This window comes from Betta splendens, chromosome 19, assembly GCF_900634795.4.
Source record: "Betta splendens chromosome 19, fBetSpl5.4, whole genome shotgun sequence".
NCBI classification, from domain to species: Eukaryota; Metazoa; Chordata; class Actinopteri; order Anabantiformes; family Osphronemidae; genus Betta; species Betta splendens.
The window spans coordinates 5,895,086-5,921,046 of record NC_040898.2 but is presented as its reverse complement, the minus strand read 5'-3'; the positions used below and the strand labels follow the sequence as shown (position 1 = coordinate 5,921,046).

At 48.9% G+C, this 25,961-nt stretch overlaps 1 protein-coding gene across 14 annotated transcripts in view; it reads right to left on the bottom strand.

Moving 5' to 3' along the window:
* cacna1g (calcium channel, voltage-dependent, T type, alpha 1G subunit) overlaps positions 1–22,426 on the bottom strand; it is a 115,149-nt gene extending 92,723 nt beyond the window's left edge. For 7 of the 14 annotated variants that reach the window (XM_055504298.1, XM_055504299.1, XM_055504296.1 and 4 more), the window contains exons 1-2: positions 21,398–21,536; positions 20,842–21,155 (exon numbers count right to left, since the gene is read on the bottom strand). In XM_055504298.1, the coding sequence (XP_055360273.1) occupies positions 20,842–21,155; positions 21,398–21,432 (349 nt within the window). In that variant the 5' untranslated portion in view covers positions 21,433–21,536. Of the gene's footprint in view, positions 1–20,841; positions 21,156–21,397; positions 21,545–21,606 lie in introns of those variants that run through there. The other 7 variants (XM_055504304.1, XM_055504306.1, XM_055504301.1 and 4 more) reach the window with 3 other exon arrangements.
* Between the last annotated feature and the right edge of the window lie 3,535 nt (positions 22,427–25,961).

Below are 25,961 nucleotides of genomic sequence, written 5' to 3'. Positions count from 1 at the left end.
CGATCTCAGATCTACTTTGGGTCTTTAAAGGAGAACAGCTGAGCTGTATAGATGATGCATCTCTATATCTTTTTTTTTTACTCCTTCTCACCAGGCTTGTTATCATGCACGTCAGTGATTCATCGCCGCGTGAATCAAACACAGAAATACCTCACGGACTGTGAATCATGACACGGATAATCCCTGCAGTGGGTCACGCGCACCGAGCGAGACTTCCCTTCGGTGGAATACCACTCGGAGGATTCCAGGCAGCAGCAGCAGCAGCGGCGGCAGCAGGTCCCGCGAGAGGCCGGACGTCGGCGAGAACAATGCAAGCGAGGACCGGCGACGATCAGGGAGCTGGTGTGAAGCCAAGTAGCGCTCAGATACCCCACTGGGTCCTCAAAGACAGAGAGATGGACCTGAGGGCTTTAACGTGGCCTATCTGAAGCTGCATGTGCAGTTACTGTACAGGGCTGATGTCATGAAACAAGCATGAGGACATGGTTAATGTCAGTGAAATTCATTCATTGGGAAGAAAAAGTGTAATTCAGCAGTGAGATTAAATGATGCAGATTATAATATACAGTAGCAAGTCATATTTGATAATGAGGAGGGTAATTCTTAAGAGACTGAGATGGAAAAGAAAATATTGAATAGATCAAACGGAGTAAAATATGAGCGGATAAAATGTCACGATAAAGGAAAATAAGTTGGGAGACGGTGGAAGGAAGAGGGGAGTTATGACGAAAGCTACAGAGGGACAGACACACACACACACACAAAAAAAAGACAAGCCCCGAAAATGAAAGAACAAGCAGAGTAGAGGGGGAACAGAGAGAGAGCGCTTTGAAGTGTCAGGCTGGAGGCTTGGCTACTGGTGGCACCGCTAATGAAGGCTGCTGGTGTGTGTGTGTGTGTGTGTGTGTGTGTGTGTGTGTGTGTGTGTGTGCAGCGTTTGACTCTCCATAAAAGTTCAACAGCCACAGGGTTTTGGAGTAGGGCCACAATACACCACAACACGCTGGCCCCCAAACCTGCCTAATGCACACACACACACATACACACACACACACACACACACACACACACACACACACACACACACACACACACCTCAACATCAACAGAAGCCCACAAAGCACGCAATGCTGAGATCATCCACAAAGCCACAAATATGAGTAATCAGAGTGCAGGAATAAACACATTGATGCTGACACACACACACACACACACACACGGTTTTAAGCTGCAGCCACAGACCTGGCACCGCGCAGGGATCCCGTCATACGATCACAACCATAACACTGTGAAAAAAAAATGATGGAAAGTATGACAATCGCACGATTAGGCCGCAAAGCGAGAGCGCATGAGAAGTCGCACATGAAATATCAATAGGAGACAACTTGGAGCTCGTGCAAACCCGAACCCAAACCACAGACGCAGAGCAGGAAGTAGGAATGAGTCAGACTGGACCGCGACCCGGTGGACGCTCTGGTCTAGTGCCGCGTCCGTCTTCACTCGTTTCTCCCTGAGCTGTGACGCTGAAACCAGTGACCACCGCCTCGCGCTGCCTCCACAGAAACAGCAGTCCCGTCCAACACAAACACACATTTCTACTAATACGGGAGGGAATGGACGCACTGTACAGTATAGATCGCGCAAGCGCTCGCACGACTCCGCTCCAGATAAACAGCAACAGACGACCAAAACAAGGAGCCGAGACTTCTCCGTCCTCGGCGCTGCTTCGTCCAAATTTCGTGACATCGGAAGCTAAATATATTTTATGTCAACACTTCCCACAGATTTAATATTAGCGGAATTTTATTAATGTTGTGTCTTGGAAACCTCATGGGTTTGACTCTGGTGTTTTGGGGTTTACTGCGCGCTGCAGTCTTTACAAGTTACAGGAAGTAATAAACCAAAAAAACCTAGATCTATGTTTAAGATCAGAGGGAGACGATGCCCAAGTTCTCTTCTGTATCAGTGACAGTTGTCTGTTGCCTGTAAACAGGGACCCGAAATAGCACATTTGTGAAACTGTAAACTGAATTCTTCATCAGGAAGTTTTGAATTTGTTGATAGGACTGCTCTTTTGGACTAAAGGTTATTGTGGTTCATCTCCATCCCTTGACTTCTGCTACAGAGCTTTCTCTTCTCTACTGAGCCTCCAGTGTCTAGCTGCAACAATGAAATCAGTCAAGCGTACGGTACAGTACAGCATTTAGACCCCTCCTGGCAGCAAATTCCCTGGATCCTCTTGGATAAATCCCTGAAAGCTTCTTACACCTGGATTTAAACAGTTTTATCCCATTCTGTTCAATTATGCTCCTTTATGAATCACGTCTTGGCTTAATTTGGGCCAATCAAGAACGGGCAGACTCATGCTCATGCATATGTGCTACACCTGCATATGATCAATCAAGGTGATGATGATGATGATAATGATGATGAGGATGAGCACCTGACTGCAACTGACTACAAGCTCTCTTAAATCCTGTGGTGGCAGTCGAGGAAGTCCCAAAGTTATTTTTGTTGTTATGTTTTGTCCAATATCCCTAAGAGAGAGTCCCAGTGTTCATTCTACTGCTTGTGGCTACGACTTGTGGGGTCAGCAGTTTAATCCTGGGCTTATTTCATGCGCAGACATCAAGACTTGGTCATATTAAAGTATTTACTCCTTCCAAAGAACAAGAAAGGGAGCCCTTAGATGTAGGATCCTTATGTCTGGAGGAGTTTTAAATGTAGCATATGAGCAATAGATCAGACAAAATAAAAGCCAAGCCAAGGCTGAAATGAGAATCACTTTGCCCTCTGAGCTGTGGAAAAGGAAGCCTTGAGCAGTGAGAGCTGCCCTCTGGGAGGCTGATGTACAAACCAGCAGGGAATAATAAGGTGAATGCATGAAGTCAGTAATACACAGTACGAAGGCGACGCTGAAGCATCAAGAGGTTGAGGGAGAAATTACAGCTGGCAGCTCTTCCTTGGAAGCAGAAGCGATATTGACATTTAGTCAAGCTAACTCTCTTTTCTCCGCGCACCGGTTCCACCTTTTTCACACACAAATCTGGCGTAAAGCCGACAGGAACCAGCTTTTTGAGGGGGGGAGAAATTAGGAGAGAACAGAGTAGTTTCCAGGAGGAGCAGCCTCGAAAACGGTTCCCTTCACGTTGAATAATGCTCGTTCAGAGCTGAAATAACGCGCTGAGGCGCCGCGTTCCAACCGGTGTCATTTCCATAAAAGTCCACTGGAACATGAGGCTTTTCCTCCATGTTGTTGCTTCCTTGTGTGCATATGTTAAGCTGTATACAGCATCCAACCTTCCCATTATGCAGATATGTTCATGTTTCCCCACCAGACATTTGAATATATTATTTGTTCCTTTTTCCCTGTGGTCAAACACCTGAATACCAATGCAAACCACACTCTTCACATATCTATCAGTAAACAGTTTCCCATTATTGAAAATGAATCAGTGTAAAAGTTGCTGCAAAAGTGAAAAAAATTACTTGATAAGCCTTTATTCTGAAGTTAAATGTAACAAAAGGGGCCTTTTGTATTTCTATGCTCTGGAGTTTGCCAGGAAGAGTTACAGTAAGTCTTCAATAGGTGGACAGCTCCGACACGGCGTCAACATGCTAATGGTCTCACCTCCACAGCCGCACCTGCTTCTCACACTCACACATGCACATCCCACAACCACACACAGGAAACCAAGCAGATGGACGCTTGAACAAGGAAAGCAGGAAAAATGCATCAGTAAAACGTTATATTACAGAGGTACATAATGACTGTAGTAAACTGGATCCCTTGAGGATCATAGTTTAAACTAAACTCTAGATAAGATGAGAAGGACTATGAAATAGTCCTAGTATCTGAGTTATGCACAGATAACAATAATAGCCTTGAGGGAAGTTGTCCTTGTTTTATCTCGTCTTATCTTTAAGGGCCTCTTCTCATTTAAAAGCAATCTATAGTAAAGTGGGCAAATCAAAGCTTTATGGGATGAACTAGATTGAATTTCTTCTACAACTGGAAAACACTTCTCAATTCTCCATGTCAACCTGTGAAAGCTGCTTCAACACCTGCTGTGAATATTTCTGCTAAAATGCCCGTCAGTGAGATAAAAAGGCACAGAAAAGACTAATCATACGAGCAGGTACTATTTCCACTCCTGCCAATATCAACACGCAGTAGCTGCATTTCTCACGCTTCATTTTACCAAAATGGCCTCTGTCAGACTGTAGAGAGGAGGCGGGCGAACAAGGACGAGTTAAATAAAGACGAGTGCTCGTTCACTTGTTTTGGTTCAGCGACGAAGCCAAGACCTCGACACGCAAAAGATTAAAGCCCACTCCAGAGCGATGAGCTGCAGCCAATTAGAGCCATTAAAAATCATGAGCGTCATATACGCGCTGCAATGTGAAGAGCTGGAGAACCTCGGGATGTGTGTGTGTGTGTGTGTGTGTGTGTGTGTGTGTGTGTGTGTGTAAGAGAGACACGGTTCAGTGGTTTTTCTGCCTAAAACAAAAAAAAGGAATTAAACAGTAAAAAACCCAACGCTTGGCAGCCCGTGGCTTAGTCTGACACCTCAGCCTTTACTGTAAGAACAAACAACAGCTGTTTATTCATTCCACTTCCCCTTCAACCCTGTCGACTAACAAATTCAAACAAGCGCACCACACCGCTGGCGCCTTTTATTGCCGCCACCCACCCGACGAGGCCATATGATACCTTGCTTTTTGCTTTTAAAGGGGAGCAACGCTGGGATGTCATGAATGCAGCTGCTTCCTGCTGGAGAATAATGCACATCTTTACTTTTGCCCAGTGAATCTCAAAGTCAAAGCAAACTATGCCTGAGACATGAGGTCATTACGTTCCGTAGTTCCTCATAGTGACTGAAAAACAGTGTAGCTGTACATTGGTTAGTGTAACATTGGGGTCAGAGGGATGCAGAGGAATCAGGGGGGAAACAGAGAAAGGAGAACCTGAAGACGAGCGAGGATGGAGACGCAGATGAAAAGAGAAGGGAAACAACAAAGAAACTGGTCTGAGGTCAGAACAGGTAGGAACAAAACAGTATTGACTGTATTTATGTAATCTTTAACACACACTTGGGTTTTAACTGCTGCATTTATTTCTGCAACTGTATCATGTGACATGTCATGAGGTAGTTTTTACTGTTATAGGGGTTGAATGTACTTGGATCCAATGTTTGGATGAAGTCTATTCAGTGACAGATGAACAGAACAGGTGGAAAGTGTAAATCCTTCAGTTGTGTCAACATTGAATTCGGCATCATTGAATTATTTAGTGACAGTTTCATCCACCGATAATTCATTGGCTGTGGCTGATCAGGTGTCGAGTAAACAGAACTTTCTTCTTCAGGTCGAGAGGCACAAATGAATAATTCAAGGAAGAAGGTGTTTGCGCGCGTGTGCGACCTGCGTTCTGTGCTTTCAACCTGCTTCACGTCCAACTGTGTGACTGAGGTGCTTTGATTTTGCACAAGCTGTTGCCAGATGCATGACAATTATCATGATAATGTGCAATCAATGGCTTTAAAACCCCCAAAATGCACCAGTGATCAGCATCTCAGCCTCACCCAGTGTTGTTCAGTTTCTTCCATCTCAGTTAAAAGAAACATTCTGCCACTAATTTCCAGCCATAAGATCTAATTCGTGCTAATATCCTCTGCAGTGGTGGTTGATGCAGTTTCCTCCGTTGAAGTTGGTGAAGTGATCACACTGCGCAGCTGATGCCGCGTGAGTGTGCGCTTTGAGCCATTTGCTCGTCTTTCTCACGACAGCTGCTGTACAAGTTGAGGACTTTGTTTTGTGTGAAGTGTTTGTGGCCTGGCATCACGCGCCGCGAACGCGGTGTTTTTCCTCTAAGCCGCGTCCCTGCGGTCTTTACATGAACGCAGGGGCAGTAGCGCGGCTCCCGTCACGCGCTCGTCCTGCGTCCGTAAGCGAAGTCATCACTTGAAAAATTAATTCTTAGTTGTGTTTTTTTTCCACTCATGACTAGAATTGGAGTCAAAATCCTTGGCATCTCTGTCGTCAAACAAAGACAACAGCGGCGATTTCAAAATAAAATACAGCTAAATAAAAAATCCTGATGGAGTGAAAAGGCTTAAGAGCAAATTATAATAAATGCAAGTGAAAAACTGCTGCTGTGTCTGTGCTCCAGCCCTGAAACAAAAAAAACGCCTCTCAAATTAAAGCCACATGCGCTTTATTTACAACAAGCAGTAAAGTCCCGCGTTCTAACCAATCGCAGGTCTCCAAAGTCATATATTACCCAATTTTGTGTCTTGTCTTTGCACAGAGGCTTCCACAGAGCGGGGAGACGCCGCCGCAGCTACCGGCTACATGTTAATCAACTGGGACGACACCACAATGCCACCGCGAGGAGAGGAGGCTCTAAAATGGCCGCCGGGGGGGGGGGGGGGGGGGGTGTATGGCTCCGGGCCCTCTCAGGGCTGAAGAGTGACAGCGTGAGCGAGAAACTACAGCTCCTCCACCAGAAGCGTTTAATGCACACACACACACACACACACACACACACACACACACACACACACACACACACACACACACACACACACACACACACACACCATCCTCGGAGCCACGTGAGCCCCTGAGAAAAGCAACAGATAGCGGGACAGAACAACACAAATCAGCCTAGTGAAGTCGGACGGAGAGAGAGAGGGAGAGAGGATGAACCAAAGAGAGAGGGACCGTGAAGCACAGCAGGAGGAATCTCTCCCCCGGGACGCTGCCGCTGGTTGGGAGTCCGTCGCGATGCACGGCCCCTCGTTGCCAGCTCAGATCTACTACATGACAATGAAGCAGAATGGGCCGTGGCTGGTGGGAGTTCAAACAGACGACGGAGCATAAAGCAGAGCTGACTTATTGTTATAGCAACAATAAATGTGTGTAATGTGAGCAGAGTCCTAAAGTGCTGGTATCGATAGGTCAGTCCAAACGGTCCCCATGGTGATGTGGGTAGAACCAGGAGCCGGGGGGGGGGGGGGACCCGACACACACTTGTCCTATTTGGATCGAATAAACAAACAAATCTGGATCATTGGATTGAGCAGAAAATGATCGATTCTCTGTTGCCTTCAATTATTACTGAGTCGCTGGTGTTTTACTTGAACCTGGAATTTTACATGATCACTGGATACAAATAATTTAACACCCGCAACAAGAGAGGGGGGGGGGGTCGCTGCATGACTTCCATTCCCTTCAGCAAGTCGTGAATTTAGCTCTAATGAAACGCACACGCGGCGCGGAGATCATCCACAGCACCGCTTTAAGACCGGCGCTCATAATAATTTCAATTCATTTGACTCTTCGCCGTTAATGTTATTTTTACTCCCAGAGGAACATTTAGAATTTGAGCGTTCGCGCTGTATAAAGACGTTCAGAGCAGTGAAACACAGAGCTTAAAAGGAGGTGGAGACGCTCTTCGTCTAGATTACCGCGGTGTGTGTCCGTGTGTGTGTGTGTGTTTGTCCGTGTGTGTGTGTGTGTGTGTTTGTCCGTGTGTGTGTGTGTGTGTGTGTGTGTGTGTGTGTGTGTGTGTCCGTGTGTGTGTGTGTGTGTGTCCGTGTGTGTTTGTCCGTGTGTGTTTGTCCGTGTGTGTGTGTGTGTGTGTGTGTGTGTGTGTGTGTGTGTGTGTGTGTGCGGGATGAGTCACCCGCAACCTTAAACACCCTCTATAATCACAACATCAACACAGCACACGACACTCGGCGCAAACATTCCCACAGCGAGCAGACGGCGGACGGGGACGACGGTGTGCGTCCCGGCGACAACAGTTGTGTTGTTGCTCCAGCCTGGATTCGCTTCAAGGACCATCTAGTGTTTTGGTGTTTTTTCTAGTGTTCTGTTTTTTTGTATGTCGATCAAACTAACATTTATTTTCATATTTATTAATTAAGCTGCTGATGGTTGTGTTTAATGAACTGTTCAATGAGCTTGTTTGTCTCGCGCCGTGCGATTCTTTTGACTGAGGCTCACAATCAGCGTGGTGACTGAGCCTTCTTCAACCTCCGAGCCGCTCTTTACACGCGTTACACAACGCTGAGAGGACTCCAGGTCCCGTTTTTCCACATTTTTAGACTCCAGCGTTGTGTCTGTTCCTGAGCGGGTCCGACACGGGCTGCAAAAGCAGTGTGTGTTTGTTGTGGAGCCATTAGAGAACGCCGGCCTCCGATTAGGGCCCCACGACTGCCCCACTTCAGCCGTCGCACACACTGCGACGCACGGACAGACGCGTCCCCGCTCAGATAACGGGCTCCTAAAGTGGAGGCTGTTGTGATTAGAGGGAGATAAAGCCACGGAGCAGCCATGGAGACACATAACAAAACACACGCACCTTCACAACAGCAGCCCGGGTCCAGAGGAGAAGAAGCCAAGAGTTCCTTTAAACACCTGACCTCACTTCCATCCCATCAGAAAATCCACCAGCCCACCCAGTCTTCCAGCAACACCCACCAACAGCCGTCACCAAGATTTCTGCCCCTGAGCTTCCAGCGTTTGTGAGCGTAGTTCGAGTCTGCATCACTAGAAAATAATCCCTTAAATGCTTTATAATGACACACAACCCACTTCTGTGGCAACAAGCGCGTGTTTGGACGGGCCGTAAACACAGACTACATCTCCCTCAGCGGCGACCGGAGCACAGATGAGACAATTTAAGGGAGAAAACGGTCCACGGAGCGACACTTCCACTGAACCAGAACATCTTCTTTCTATATGCAGAGGCTGCCAGGTTATAAATCAAAGCCCCCCCGAAATGTGTCCCCGCACGCGACGGCGCCGATCAAAAGGAAGCGCTCACCTCGCGCGGCGAGTCGCTTCGGATCACGGATTTCTGTGTCAGCAGCTCAAGCGCTCGGGCCCCGTTTTTCGTATTCGGGCTGAAGCGGTGCTGCGCGGTTTGATGTGGCGGAGCACAATAGGGCTTCTTCTGGCACCTTAGTGCAGTGGATTTAGTCAAGGACTGTCTGCTTTGCCTTTGCGTGGGATGCTCCCGATGGGCCATAACTCAAGTCTCTTCTCAGAGGTCTCCTGGGGGAAACCAGAAATAATGACCTCTGACCCCCAGGGGGCAGATGGGAGAAGCTGTGGGATGGGCCTCTGACGTCAGAACGAGATAAACTGGCTGTGTTTACTCAGCTGACACACCGAATACAGCGAATGGAGGAAAGGATGGAGCTGGAAGATGCATGTGAAGGGGACAGGGGCGCCGAAATGCACATTCTCCAACGAACGGCGGAGCGGCGAGGCCAAGTAGCCAGACGGGGAACGGAAAAGAGACGGGGAGGATCAGGAGATGAAAGGGAGAAGCTATGATTCAATTAACCCGCTTATGGGGATGTGAATGCGACTGGACTCAGAAGTTCTGTTTGATCATGGAAGATGCCGCGCATCAACACAATGCGGCCTCTGAAAATGAAGGAAAAAAAAGAGAGAGAGAGAGAGAGAGAGGTGGTGGAGAGGGGTCACATACCAGCCGAAGGCCCAAGAGGGAGGGAGTATGGGAGAGGAGAAGGGGTTAAGGCCAGGAGGCAATGACGACTGAGCCAATCAAAAAAAAAAAGAAAGGCCAAGTGGAGGAAAAAGAACCGCGTCCCGTTTTTATTTGACTTACGCTACCTTGCACTGGGAGGAAAATCACCATAAACAAAGGTTAAAGTGAGAAGAACGTGTACAGTGCTCAGAGAGAGAAACACGCTGACTTAATTAATAGAGAAAGAACATAGCTGGAAATGTTTTTTATGACTCTGAGTTCAAACCGTATTGTCTTAAGCGGAAAAATTGGGAAAATTACAAAACGCAACCACAGCGAAGCCAGATTTTTGTTCTTGGACGACTCGTCGCTCGCCGGTAACGGCTCCACAAGTTCGGATTCCAAACGCTTGGACGCTCGTATTAATTAGGCGACGCGAAGCGGGTGGATGTGTCGATAAAAACGTACCGAAGCGAGTGAGGGAACAGTGGTGAGAGACGAGCGCTTTAGTGATCGGACTTCTGCACTTCGCAGATAGAGAAGGCTGCGATTAATGTAGTGAAATTCTGACAAAAACTGAACTGATCAACAGCAATTTTCGTGCTTCTCTCCTCTCATTCTCCCAGTGCCCCATTCTTTCAGCCTCTATCTCTATCCATAGCAGCACTTCAAAACAAACTATAACTCAAGATGCCCCCCCACCCCTCCACCACCACCGCCTCCCAGCAGTTCTCATGAAACCCAGTCAATGGAGGTAGAAAGGAAAGGGGGAGAGTGGGAGGTTTGGGAGGAATCTATTGGCCAGATAACGGCGGTATAATTAGATGAGAGCGAGTGTGAGGGAGCGAATATGAGAAAATAATCAGGTGAGGTGACAAACGGCATGCGCTGTGTACAAAATAAGAGAGCCGAGCGAGTCCAACAGCGGAGCCGGAGGAGAGGAGGAGATTGGAGGCGTGGATGAAAAAGGGGGAAGTGGTGGAGTTGGTGTTGGGGGGGTGCGGTTGATACCGCATTGACCTAATATTACTTCACCCTCAGGTTCCAGTGCAGACGTGTCATTCGAGCCTTTGTGGAGACACTTGACACACTTTCTTTGGCGTGAAAAGGCTCCTGAGCCAAACACGACGTTCATCAGACCCAACGTCCTCGCCATGAATAATAAACTGAACCCGACATCGGAGTCTTTCCCTTTAAAGGAAACCAGCCTTCAAGTTGCATCATTGCTAACCTGCCCCTCAAACTAAAACCCGGGCCACATTCAAATCTCCTCCAGATTGTGTGTATGAATAAATATTTCCTTCAGATTACATCATTTTAACACAACGTTTCTCCAGATTACATGATGATAAATTCTTTGTTGCATCATTCGATATAAAATCTCCTGATAACATAATCTGAGTGTTTCAGCTGAAGGAGGAGAAACAGTAGTTTTCAGTCCAGTAGTAGCAACATAGAAGCAACAAACCTGTTGGATTTAAGGTTCGGACCATCGCAGAAACAACTTCAACAGCTGTTTGCGTCAGATGATGCAGCCGCGCCAACATCGTGATGGGACTCTCATGCTAGAGAGGCGAGGAATGTTAAACGGGACGGTCCAGACCGTGAATGAAGCTGAAGTGGGCCTGATTAGATCCCCTCCGCTTTGTTCTGCCCTCCGGCCGAGGAAACACCGAAATGACTTGTTATTCTTGCGCCGCGGCCAGAAACCGCTTAACGTCTCTTATTTTGGACCATGATCTTTCGTTCCCAACTTTCACATATCGCAGCGGGGTCTTCGGGCTGACGGGGAGTGTGTGCCTCTGCTAAGCGCACACGCACACACACACACACACACACACACACACACACGCACACACACACACACGCGCACACACACACACACACACACACACACACACACACACACTTTATCAGAGGAATGCGCCGGCTCGGAGGTGATGTCAGGGCTACGACTTGATCAGATTGTGTGCGTTTGTTTGTACGTCTGTAAAGCGAGGAGAGAGCGACGCAGAGGCCTGTGTGGGGAGAGACTGCGGCGGGGCCAGTGAGCAGGTTTTACAGCCAGCTCAGGAATGTAGACACGAATCGGCTTTTATTGTTTTACACGGAGCTGGTGAGCGACCAGCAGCAACGATCTCCAGCTCCTCTTAGCTTTTACTTCTGCTTCTATGTTTTTCTATCATCCCCTAATCTTAGTCTTCTACTAAATACAAGTGTACAAGTGTTTATTACAGTATTAAATGATGTTGGCGATGACTTTGTACCACATGGAAGGTCAGTGTGTACATTTACTCAAACACAGTACTGCATTTTCTATCATCATTTGAACCGTCGTTTAGCTGCTCTGACCCAAAGGAGGCAAGTTGAGGGGAATAATTACAGTGTATGTGGAAATCTACGCACGCAAAATCACAGCCCTTTCTTCTCACATCCTACTTCATCATCAGAAAATGTGACTGCGTCGGCCCCGTTGCTAATCTTTGGCTTTTCTCAACCTCGGGGCAAAACCAAAGCCGACAGGGAAACCAGTCTCCGTTCCCTGCGTTTGTGGCTCAGGGAGCGCCACTTGGGCCAGAACAGATGCGGCCGCGTCTGTTGCTGCGGTGACGGCCGCGTGCGTGCTTTCACATGTGGGAGGTGGAAGCAGCCAAAGCGAATAATGAGCATAATCACTAATTCAGATCCCAAATCCCTCACACACACACACAAAAAAACGTATTTCAAAGGTTAAATGTCGTCCATTACTCACACACATTTTGTAATCTGTGCCTTGTGTAAATAGACAAGGTGGGACTACATCCACATCACTGCACACTGACCTGCAGCGTTAATATGGAGCAACAGAGGCCATGCGTTGTCAGGTCAAATGATAAAAAATTATTAAATAGCATGTGAAAAGATTGCAAATTCAAATTTAAACGGCCTAACCGTGCACTTGGCAGATCTTATTTTGGCGGGATCGACATGGGCGGAAGCACGGATGAGCTTGGCAAACACACAAACACGGTAGGAACGGGTCCGAACATCAGCCAGGTTGCGGCCGACAGCAGCGTTAGAGAGATAATAGAGTCACTGGGGTCATTGGGCTCCACTGACACCTGCTCTACCTCATTACTACGTCACCATGAACCATTACAGACGCTGATCGGTGGTCAAACAACAGGAGGACGTAAATGAAGGGCTGAATGCACCTCTATGTTACTCTGCATATTCTCCATAATCAGTGGCTGTTGATTGACATAATTAGCCTATTTGCAACACTGACATTAACATTTCATTATTTAAATCTTAGAAAACTTCATTTCATGATTTGTTCGCTTCATTAATAGTCAATAAAAGCCAGTAATAAAGCTTTGAATAAACACAGGATAAAAACCCTTCATACACTGTTGTCATGTGTGTATCATGTACAATATCAACCACACAAATGATAAATAATTATTTATATACAAATCCCAAACATTTTACATTTAAAACTATACATTTTGTGATTGTTACTTCCGCTTGACGCTTAAAAGCCGTAAAATTAATTTCACTACTGCCGGCAGGAAAATCTCCCCAAAGGGACTAAGTGAGTTCCATTTTAATCTCATCTTCTATGACTCAGCTCCGCAGACAGGGCTTCCCTGTTCTCCCCAACACTCTCTTCAATTTCATCCTCCCGTTTCTCCTCCTATAACTCGTGTGATGTGGGAGGAAGGAAGTGAAGAGCTGGACACAGAGAAAGTGGGGCAAAAGTGGGAACAGGTGAGAGGATGGAGAGTGGAAGGTAAATGAAGAGGTAAAAAAAGGATGTGAGGTATTTATACTCCATAGTAAAATACCTATTACTGTTCCATCCAGTGAACAGTGGATAAAACCTCAGCCCAGAGGCAAAACAATGGCCACATGCACTCAGGAAAGCAGCCAGAGGGGAAACAAAGGAAAAATCAGCTAGAAAAAGGGAGAGAAAGACCTGCAAGACGCTCCCGGTATATAAAAAACTCACATCACCATAGCAACCCTAGCTGAGGAGGGAAGGTGCCATATTCTGAAAATGGAAGAAGGCTCCTGAGAACGAGGAGAAGGAAGATGAACAATGGGCTGGAGTGAATATCAGAAGGATGGAATAAAGGTAGAAACGACAAAGCTGAAGGTTGACAGAAGTCAACGAAACACCAGTGTGCGTTGTTTTTCAAAATAAAGCGCTCTATCTGCTCAGGACATGTTTCATTTATTTTCTAGCCTCGCCTCCTGACCTGGTGGTCAAACAGTGTCCTCCCTCTATTCCCTAACTAATTTCTGCATTATAAAAAAATTCTGATGTGCTGATTCATGCGGTAATTTGAATGTATCAGTGACTAAAGATCTGCTCTTTAGGTTTGAAGGTGCAGCTGCGACAGTTTGCACAGCTTAGCATAAATGCACGCGACGGACGCGTAGCCCGATTCTGTCGAGGGGGATGTGAATCAGAAACAGCGCACCTACGGCTTCCTGTCACCGCCACGAGACACCCGGCTGACAAACCAGCAGCCTCTGCCCGGAAAAGCACTACCCGCCCATCACGCGATGCCTTCAAACGGCTTCTAGCGCGCTAAGCTAGCAGTCTCTGGGTGTGAGCAGCAGGGCACTGAGCTAAAATGGAAGGGATCGCTTTGTCATAGATGAAACCGTAGGAACAAAAAGGACATGTCCAGTTGCATTGGAGGAGCCGGAGTCCTCAATAATGCAAACGTGCACCCACGCTGGCTGCTTGTGCTCAACGCTGTCATTAGCGCTCGGCGCGAAAGCGAGAGGCCTTGAGTGAAAGCTGGGAGATAAACTCCGAGGAGCATCCTCTGAGATGATCAATGAGCTGCTCCAGTGACCCAAACCCATCCATCACAAGCGACCGGACACCCGCGATCCTCCAGTTACATGAGCCATGATCAGCTCCACTCTCTCCGCTCACTGCAGCAGAACTCCTCTCTGTAGTCGCTCTTGTCAAGTCTCAGAATTATTAATGCTTCACTAACAAGAGTGGGGAATATACACGTATCGGTGCTCGTACAGTTGACTATACGTTGCCAACGACCCTTTACTGTGTGTCTCACTGCAGAACCTCCCGTGCTGCCGTGAGTGATGCCGACTCAGCGTATTCAGCCAGCGCATGCGTTCGTTTGACCTGTAACTGGTCCAGGAACACTTGGACGCGCACATTAGCCCAAAGCTATTCATGAACCTAATCAAACCCAAGGCACTTCAAGGAAAACGTGGAGCATTTACCAGCAGCTTTGACTCAGACGGGTCTGACTCACAAATCGAGGCGTAAGAGCAACTTATGCCTCAAATACACAACAGGAGGTATAAGAACCATAGGCGCCTACTGCAGGTTGTCCTTCCTCTGAAACAGCCCCGCAGCGTCATGCTTCCATCACCGCTGGACTATGTGACATTAGCTGTGTTTAAAGCCAATAGCTGAATACACCTCTGGTAATGGTCACATTTTGGGTTTACTTTCAGTTTGTATGTTAAGCTGTTTAACACTAGCATCACCAAGCTGCTGCGAACATCTGGTTATCGGCTTCATTCACGACTTTAACTTTCATTTCTTCAACGTGTGGGTGGGAGTTAGGACCCAGGAGCAAGGCAGCTCAGGAGCACGGTAAATTAGAAGCAGACCGCTCGCTCTCTCTCTTTTACCGTCTCTCTATAGTTCCTTGAAAGACGACGCTACAAGGAGCCAGCGAAAGAAGAAAGAGGAGGAGAAGGGCAGGGAAGTCTGAAAGTGGGTTTGTAGCGAGAACGCCTGCACAGAAACACGCTCGCGAGCAACACCAAGAACCCTCTCCACACCCTGTGTGTGTGTGTATCATAAAAGTACAATACATAGGCTGAGACACACACACACACACACACACACACACACACACACACACACACACACACACACACACACACACACACACACACACACACACACACACACACACACACACACACACACACACACACACACACACACACACAGGGTTTCCCTTCCAGTCTACATCTGCAGGCCGCCCCCCCGTGCTTGTATTTCAGGCCAAGCTATGTTTTGTTAGCCTATGGTAATATGGAGACAAATGAGGACCAGATCTTACAGGACGGTGTGCAACAGCACACACACTTAGATGGAAATGAGGGAACGGGGGGGGCAGGGAGTTGAACTACCGGCATCAAGGTCTCATTTGTCTCTGTGTGGGATGCAGGTAGTGCACTGGAGCTTTTGGCTTTGCTACAGGGTGCTTTTTCATCACTTCACGGACTCACATCTCTGTTAGATTCTAGGTTGCTGTTGGAATTACTTCCCTACTAGTTTCTACCAAACAGACGCTTATGGTGCTGTGGGTTTTCTATTCGTCGGCCCAACACATTGCACCTGTTTCAGCCGACCTTGTAATCGCCTTTCTACCCGACTAAGCCCTGGGCTCGTGGGACTCCATCCTCCCAACGCAGGTGTAGCTCCTGCTGTAGCTGCACGCGGAGGCTCGATCCGACTCCGGAGCAGCCGCTGTCGCACAGTCGCCCCCCGGGACATTAGGCTCTAATGGCTGCGAAACTGTAAATGTCACAGTGATTTAGGCCGAACCCGGAGGAGAGCGAGGCCGACGGCGCGCGTGTCCCCCCTCCTGGATTAAAAGGAGGCTGGAATGAAGCAATTACCGCGAAGCGAGTACAGACACAACACGCACAAAGTCACTTCTCCATAAATGAGCAGCTCACAACATCAGAACCTCGATGTGCCAAATACTTCTAACGGGTACACACATGGTAACCTTTACTTTCATCCACTAGCTTAGTTGTGGGGCATAATCCATTAATGGAGTTCTTGTGCAGTGAACTTTGCAAAAAAGAAATAGGAACAACAAACAAAGCAACAAAAGTCACCTTAAGATACTTTGGCACGCTGACGTATGAGAATAGACAACTTCGTCACAACGCAAACGCTCATCGATACGTAGCCATGTCTCACAGCTTAGCACCTCCCGTCTTCTGGAAGCCATTTCTTAATTACACACACCACGGGGAGGACGAGACACAACAAAAGTCCATAATGACTGTAAACACGCACGCACGCACGCACGCACGCGCGCACGCGGCCTCCGCTGGTCGGACAGCGCTGGTAAAGTTCATTAGCTTCCACTCTGTAGCCATGACACAAAGCATGTTATGCCCAACAGGGCAACAAGGCTGTGGGCACACGCTACGGTCTGTCTACAAACCGAGTGAATGGCTGCCGTGCTGCATTAAATCGCGTGTGTATTAATAGCAGAGTTTTATAGAAGATGTGTTCGTATGTGGAGGCCGCACGTGCAGTGGATGTCGCACACAAAACGCACAGAGAGGCCAACACCCATATCCTTATATAATTCGCCCCTGAGGTATTTATATCCCTCGTTTGTTATCTATAATAAGATATCTCTCTTCTTTCACTCTTCCCCGGTCGTGCCGCGGGAAAAACCTGATTAGTCCCCTGATGACTTGACAAAGAGTGATTGAGAAAGAGGCAGAGGGGAAGGAGGTGGAGGTAGAGAGAGAGAGAGAGAGAGAGAGAGAGAGAGGTCCTGAGGGTGACGAGAAAGATGGATCTCTCTACATATATATGTGTATGAATTATTGACAGCGCTGGGCCTCAACAGGCGGGTGAGTCTGAGTGTGGTTCTGCTGAGATAAGGCCGGGTCTGGTGCATGTCAGCGCCGCCTGGGTCCCACGCGCCCCACTGAAAGTGCTTCTGTCAGACATGGTCAACTTATCAACGCTGTGTGTGTGTGTGGGGGGGGGGGGGGTATCTGCCCAAACGGTCTGACCAGGCCAGAGGTTCTGGTCCTGAACTGCAGCTGACACTGGCAGAACCTTTTTTTAGGTTGTTTCCACATGCGCAGCAAGCTGCTGAGATACAAGTGATTACTGTACCTGGCAGGTGTTAGCGGCAGTAATCGTTTTGCCTCTACAAATAATGAAAATCAGCCGCTAGACAACAAATTTGCCGCCTGGAGACAAACACACACACACACAGTCTGACAGTGGAGTGTGTGTTTTGCCCCTGACACACTGGGCTTAGCTGGGCCTCTACTAACGCATATCTGCCAGACGGAGCCCACAGACACTACAGCGTAAGTGGCTGGATTCATCATCAGAAGGCGTTTAAGGTGATCGGATGACACACGTTGCCTTTTATCAGCTTTAATCTGCCCAAATCCCAAAGGGCAGGTTCCTCCTCCTGCCGCCTCTAGTGCCCCCCCCCCCTCCAATCGTCAGAGCTGGTACTGTATTCATCGATAATTGGCCCTTTCGCGTCGACTCCCGCTACGTCGCTGAATTCCGCACGCGTCCGCTGGCGTGTGTGAGGAGTTTGTCTTTGCCAGGAAATTGATTTATCGCTGTTGTCAGTGAATCAGTGTTTGGATTAAGTTCAGCACGTTATGCTAAAAGATCCTCTACTTCCTCCAAATAACCTTGGCGCCTGGGAGCAGATGCTGAGCGACTGTACAGCAGATATTCATTGACTTTAAAACACACACACACAGTAAAGATGTATGTTATGGAGGACAGAGCACCATCCATCGCCCCCAAAAGCCTCCTCCCCACCCCCCGACTTCACACCTGCAGACTCAGTCATGAGCATATAGAGAATATCAGAAATGCAGAGACACTCTGTCTCTCCAACACTTACAGCACGAAGGAGGTTCTGACAGAATTAACAATGGCGATCAAACTGGCAGACGTTGATGTGGGGGATTTTCACAGGAACTCAGAAGAAGGAGGATGGGACGGTGGGATGGGGAGGAAATATAAAAAAAGGTGCAGCCATCAGTGGATAAGAGCCAACTTCAACCTCACCTCTTAAAAAGTGCTCGCTGAAATCCCGCTCGGCTCTCCAGCTGAGTCTCACTTTTTACTCCCCCCTCTCCCCCCTCCTTCCCCGCGAGCCCTCTTCTATTTCTTTCTGCTTCTTCTTCTACTTTTTTTCCCCCCTCTCTTCAACCAAAGCTCTTAACGCGGGGGAGAGGGAGAAAGCGGGGTTCGGCGGAGAGAAGGCGCAGAGGAGGAGGGCGAGGGTTGAATGGAGACCGGGCGACGAGGAGGTCGGGAGGCATTTTACGCCGATTAAGGCCGCGCTCGCTTCAGCTTCCAGTATTTGACGGAGACACGAATGCGAAGCAGAACGAGACACACATCGGTGGCATATTTTCGCCGAGCGCTTTGAGGCTATTTCAATGCGATGACGAACACCTAGCGTGGCCAGGTGGACTCCCTCGCTGCTCTGGGCCGTGTAATCCTCTGCTTAAATCAGCGTGAGTAAAGGATAGCGACCGCTGGATCGCATCCCAACCTCCCCTCCTCCTCCTTTGTCTTGGCACCACCTCCAGCTCCCTGCCAGAGAGGAGACACCTACGGGAGTCCTGGGGAAGTGAGTGTGTGTGTGTGTGTGTGTGTGTGTGTGTGTGTGTGTGTGTGTGTGTGTGTGTGGGCAATGCTGCTTACACAACCTTACTCACTCCTGCTGCTCGTCGTACACGGATTCTGCAGAAATCATTAGCTAAATTTGCTAAACTAGCAAAGGGAATTTTACACAGGCAGTGTGCTGGGCAAAACATCACTCCGCGCCTCCACCCCGGGGGTCTTCAATTAGACCCTAAATACCTCAGCAAGTATTCAGGGGTCCTAATCACTTCAGACTGTTTAAAATGGCTGCTGGCGAAAGCGAGGACATGCCTGTTTAGAATGGATCCTGGCCCCGAGATCAGTCGGGCTTTCCTGCAGCCTGCGCATCGGAGGCGCGGTGGCGTCGGCCGAGCGGGTATTTATAGCAGGAGACAGCGAGACGGGATTCTTCCTCCGACCAGCGAGCGGAGACGGAGGGAGACGGGCGCGACGCGGCGGCGAAAAGGCCGCAGGGCCGAGACGGGAGGAGCGGGAAACATTAGCGAAGACGCCCGCGGACCCCCCGCGGAGCGCGGAGGCGGATCGATCGCGGCAGCGTCGCACCGCATTGCACGAGCCGTGACCTTTTTTCTAAATCGGGGCTGCTACAGTAGGTCCACATTACAGTGACGTCACCACTGGACCAATCTATGCCAAATGTGTGCGACACAGTCCACACTACATCTGTGGGTGATGGGCCAACTAGCATGAACAACAACCAGAGCCACTCACATCAAATAGAGACGTTGGCAGGAACAACACGAGCTCCCAGTAGATATGATCAGACATGGAAAAGTAATTAACATTGTCTTTCCATTTTGGAAATCAGAAATATTTGTAATGTAACAGTTGTGCAAGTCTCATATAAAAGACCCAGTAGAATAACATGACACACCTGCCAACACAGGACAACTGTGCATTTGCTGCTAGAACGACACAATACGGACACTAGACTAGAAATGACCCCAGAAAAGTTGACTTCACCCAAACACACAAAGCAAGAAGTCTTCAGAACCAATGGCTTGGACGTCGCCTCCGCTCCGCCTGAGCAGCCGCGGGGGGACTCACGTGCCCCCGCTGCTAAAATAAAGTCTATTTGTGAGACCTTTAAAGATTTGACATTTACAGACATGGTAATCAGTTATAATCGCTAGGAGACCGAGACAAAATAAAGACGGGGAGAGGAAGGAGGACGAGCAGATGAGGAGACGTCATTCAAACCACGGTCACACAGAAACCCAGGAAGCAGCCCTGCTCACACCCGGTACCAGAACCCACACGTGTGCTGGTGCACGTCTGGCAGTCGAACACGGCGAGTGCGTAACGACCCTTTCCCGTCGCTCTCGCGGCTCCTTTGAGTCCGGAGAACAGCGTCGGTCCAGGTGTGTGCGCTCCCGGATCGATAACAGGAACGATCCAATAAGGCTCTGCGACTCCACCGGCGCCGCCGCCGTTCACCCGGGGCACAGACGCCGGCTCCATAAACAGCCGCCCGCGGGTGCGTATCAATAAACTAATTATAATCTCACTGTCGGCTCGCTCGCGTGAGGTCAATGGATTTTCACAATTTGCGGTTGGGAACGATCAAGCGAGAGAAAACACCGGCTCAGAGGAATCAGAGTGTGAAGAGGGAGGGGCGGCGCCTCCGAGCGAGTGGGGCCCCACACACACACACACACACACACACACACACACACACACACACACACACACACACACACACACACACACACACACACACACACACACACACACACCTGATAACTCACTTATTACCATCATTTCAATATCTCCACCGAGCATCCGAAGCCAATAGCAGCGAAGCCAAACTGCCTTACCTGCTGCAGGTGCGAACCAGTGCGCATGCGCAGATGATCCCTATGTCATAAGTCAAAAGGATATGGGTTGCAGACCATTTTGAGGCACCAGCTCCGGGGCCGCGTGGTTTGCTTCAGGTAGAAGAAGACCACGGGAGCCAGGGTGGGGTACGGCAGGTTTTCCTCGCCGCTCGTGGACGCGTCCTCGCCGCCCGTGGAGATGCAGTCGGGCGCGGGGGGCGCCGGTTCCACCGCCAGCTCGCCGCCCCCCGCCGCGGCTCCGGCCCCGGACAGGTCGTTGAGCCGGATGAAAGTCCTCGGCAGAGACGAGCGACCCTCCGAGCCCCTGGGGTCGGGGACCTCGGAGAGACTTCCCCCACCCTCGGCCATCATTCGCCTCCTGCGGGCAATGGGCGGTCGGGAGCGCGAGATTAGACACAGTAACGAAGCTCCGTCGGGCATTAACATGGAACTGTTTACAACTTTGCATAAGCAACATACGGTATCTGCGCACGAGCGTAAATACTAAACGCCCATGAGGAAAAAAAAGTGATATTTGATGCATCATTTTAGGAGAATACGCCTACATCCCATTCAAAATGTATTTCAAGTAATTTATTTATTTATGACATTATAACTTACGAGTCTGCAAAAAGATATTCAAGAGGCGCTCGCATTCCGCTTCATCAAAAACGAAGCCCACATCTCTCAGCAAGAGGCTGCCGCTGTTTTCCTTCCTACCCAAACTTTAACCGCATTATTCGTCTTCCGAAACGCATTAACGTTGACGTGATTTACGGCCGTCGCGCGTCTCAACGCGCGTGGGAGCCGCTCTCCGTCGGATTCATTACCTGCAATGGACTCGGTAGATGTGCCCAAGGCGCGCGCAGTCATCGCATGATCAGTTTTGGTCGTGGCTATAAAGTCCACAGCAGCCTGAAGAGACGGGTCCTGTTGGTGAGACGAGGAGGGGAGAGATAAAGGAGAAGGGGGAGGAATTAAAAAAAAAAAAAAAAAAAAGAGGAGCGGGTCTCGTGGAATCGGCGCGTCTGGCGGTCCGCGCAGTCTCCAGGTGGTGCGCTTCTGCGCGGGTGCGTCTCGACGGACGCGCTGCGCCCGGGCGCCCGTCGGTTCCGTCCAGCGAGCCTCCCCGCGGGCCTCAGCAACTCTTCATTACCATCCTCGGTGATGAACCCAAGCGCAGCAGCGAGCTTTCATCTACTTTGGACCCTATTAAAATCTCAACGCCGCGCAGAAACTTCTTAACGACCCCTCCGTCCTCAACCGGTCGACCCCTCGGAAAAACGGAGAAACCACGCGTTCCCGTCCTTCAAACCGGGAATCCCGTACTTTTTGTTGCATCCACAGGCGGTTCTTTTAGCGCGTATCCTGCATCACTGTGTCAAAGATCCACGGAGATGCTGCGGCTCGTCCCGTCGCTGTGCAGAAACTGATTTTCTTCTACACATCACAAGCATCGCCCCCCCATTGTTGCGCTCCTGCTCTCACGCCCGTCTCCTCCACACTGTTGTCCGTCGCGTCCGTCCATCGGCCAAGCTCACACAGCTGGACGGGGGACCCGAACTTCTCGCTCTCCGCCCAGCGAGCGGCTGCTCTGCGCCAATCACGGCGCGGCCGGACTCGGAGCTCACTCCGCACTGGCTGCGGCAACCGTCGGTCCGGCTCGTGCGGGGGGGGGGGAACAGCTGGAATCTTATTTTCAACTGCGGGCCAATGAGAAGCGAGGGAGCGACGGTCATTGAGCGACGCTGGCGCGCGATTGGCGCAGAGCTTTATTATGGGGAATTGTTTTTGACGCGGAAAAGTTGCAGCGTGGTGCAATGCGAGTCCAGCGGCTGAATAATAAAGAGGGAGGCACGTAATGGACCCGCTGCCTCGGTTCAAGAGCAAGGATCTACTCCAGCTGTGCTTCATATCCCAGTGGTCATTAAAACACAGCACGCCTCTCTGATCAAACTAAGGGCAGACACCAATCCAATGAAAGATTTTAAAAAAACTGCTACGGAACTGAACCATCCAACTGTGGGCGGAGACACTTGCCCAAGGGAACAAAGGGAGATATATGGTGGTCACCACTAGGGGAAGATGTTTCCCCCATGACTCTCTCTCTCTCTCCACCCACACCTGGTGTAGAGAGCGATGCAGCCCGAGGCAGAACACATAGCTGCACTCTATAGGGTTTAAGTGATGTGGCATCTATCCGCTGTAAATTACAAAGCCGTCTCCGGTTGCACCACCACCCGACACATCCTGCCACAGCCGCGTGCTCATGAGCAACTCGTTATGTAGCGGAGTCGTACATTATTTTTATTACAGTGTATGATCATTGATCTTGGTGCAAAAGCAAATCAATGCGAAGGACTCCAATTTTTTTTTTTTTTTTTGCATGCGTTGCAGCCGGTGCTTTTGTAGCATAGCGGATATTAATCACCTGTGCTATTTACACCCAGCTCATTGTCAAAGCATGAAACGCACATGCACACATGACCCAAAAACACCTGCAAGGGCTCCGACGGATGCGATAGCGGGAGAAAAATTGATGGCGACACACGTCGATAGACTTTGTTTGCACTAATTACTAATGGTTTAGTATCTTAACAGATTACCAATTAAAACATATTGATCCAGCGCTGCCTGTGGCGATTAGGCAGGAATGAGGCACTGCTGTGAATAAATAAGGGGAAAAGCAAGGCACATCCAAATCTAATAAAAAGCATTCATTATTAATAGGCAGCACAGTTCTGCATCTATTATCCAGAAAGCATCTGCAATTTAACACTTATTTCCCACAATTGCTTCCTAAGACATCACCAGACTTTGGATGAACCTGACAAAAAGGTCCAAATACTGTATTTCTACAGCACAATACGTGATTGATGGGTGTAACAATGCTGTGGTGTCCAGAAACATACAGATATCTGCAAAAAAAAAAAAGAAAAAGTTAACACAAGGGTAAAGTCTGGTTTCACGTAACACAAACATCTTCCTGTTATGATTAACTATTGCTACATGCATAATGGGAAACTGGGATTCCTTAGATCATAATCAGCTGCATGACCCAACTACTGAAGCATCTGAGAAAGACTAGACCGACTGGGTCAAGTCACATACGTGCATGTGTTACATAAAGTAGCTCCGGTGAAGCACAGGGCGTTAAGGATAGATTGTTACAGTTTCTTATTCTCTTCCAAAATGCAAATCAATGCAAAATAGTTTAATCCATCAATACCAAAAAACAGGTCTTCGCAGATTTACACGTTCAGTAAGAGGTGGTTTCTGTATAGAAGAAGTTGTTGTCTGGGTAACCAGACCGTACATACACAACATGTAGATTCACCAAAATTGCAATAATAGATTTGATTCATGACAAACAATATCAAAACTCTCTCAAATCGTAACCACTTAACCGAAAATCTTATGGTTGGAGGGAGCTGCTGCACGAGCAGGAACCAGGTTCATCTCCGTTTTCCATTGACAAGTCCAGTCAGTTCATTTTAAGCCACATGCGGTCCCGGGCTGTGACTCACGCGGCGCGTGTCCGCGTGCGGAGGTGCGCTCTGGGAGCACAAAGAGGCTCAACAACAAGCGTTTCAAAACTGAAACCTGTTCTAATTGAGAAATGTTAAACACAGAGCTCCAGACTATACAAAGCTGCGCCTCCGGAGCGCTCTCGTTCCTGCTTGCCCACCTAAAATCCAAACGTGATTTCACTGATACTGATTCATGTGTTGGTAACCTTGGTTACAGAGCAGAGCAGCTCAGAGAGGAACATTTTCAACGCTTCATAAATTATATGCCTGTAATGACATGAAGGCAAGAAGGAAGGAGACGAGTCTGGAGGGCTGGAGAGAAGAATAGGAGGATGGAGGATGGAATAATGAAGGGATGATGAATGAGAAAGGAAGGAGGAAGAAGACGAGGGCTGAAGAACAGAGGCTCCAGACAAGGATGGAATGGAACCGTTCTCCATTAATGCTTCCACCTGTTATCAGTCCAGTTCAAACTAAAGATGAACAACAATAAGTCGTTGCTGCGGGAAAAGCTTGCCTGAAGAACAAGAGGGAGAGACCAAACGGAGCCCTCAGCATTTCTATCTTTGCCTCCGCCTCAAATCTCTGTCAGCGTCAGCTCCCACAGAGCCCTGCGCTCCCGCTGGGAGTCGTAGCGACGCGAGCCGCCGTCTCTGGGGCCAAGTGAGGCTCCGCGGGTCCATTGTTCTGGAGCACAAGAAGGATTTGCGTCTGCATGTGGAGACGCTCAGACGGTCCCACATGGTGAAATCGCTGTCCAGTTCCCGTAAGTTGGGCTCTAATCGTTGCCTTGCTGTTGTCTGAGCATCAAAACCTCCATCAATGTACAGTAACCATGTTGACCTACTAACAATTAGGCTTCATTTCAGTTGATCCTGAAAAAAAAGCACACGGAGGCTATTGCCCTCTGTTCTTGGCAGAGGCCATTCCGGTCCTCAGCTCACCGATCCTTAAGTGACACGGTCTGACAATCAGTGTGAGAAATGGCAGCGACGGTGTCAACGTGCTCAGACTTACGGCAACAGCTCAGCTACGTAGATTAAAAGCCGGCTGTGACCGTTCACACCGAGGAAGGATCGATCACTCCCACAGGATGGACACGCTGACAGGTGCATTAACGCACACACACACACACACACACACACACACACACACACACACACACACACACACACACACACACACACACACACACACACACAGGAAGTGAAATAAGTTGCTCAGCGTTTCATCCTGTCATTTACACAAACTTTACACAATACCACCTTTTATTACCTAGAGACTTCCTGTCGATTCCACCAGCCGTTCGCCCGTTTGTCACGTCATCAGCAGACGCCCCCAAAGTCACATGTCGGCACATGGCCCCACAATAAGTAGATCCACCGAGACGCAGGCGATTTAGACAAACACAGGCACAGATGCAAACAATACAGACAAAGGAATGACTCCTCACGAAGGCGAACCGGGTTAAAAATAGAACCAGGCCAGACGACGCGCTGAAGTAACAGAAAACATGGAGCGATCATGAAGCGCCAGCCGCAGAAACAGGCCCATTCCTGTTTACGCCGCATTCATGTGCAACTAGTCCCGGCATCATCAAAATATACGCAGCGCTACCTGAGGATTACTTACATAGAGCATTTAAACTGCACCTC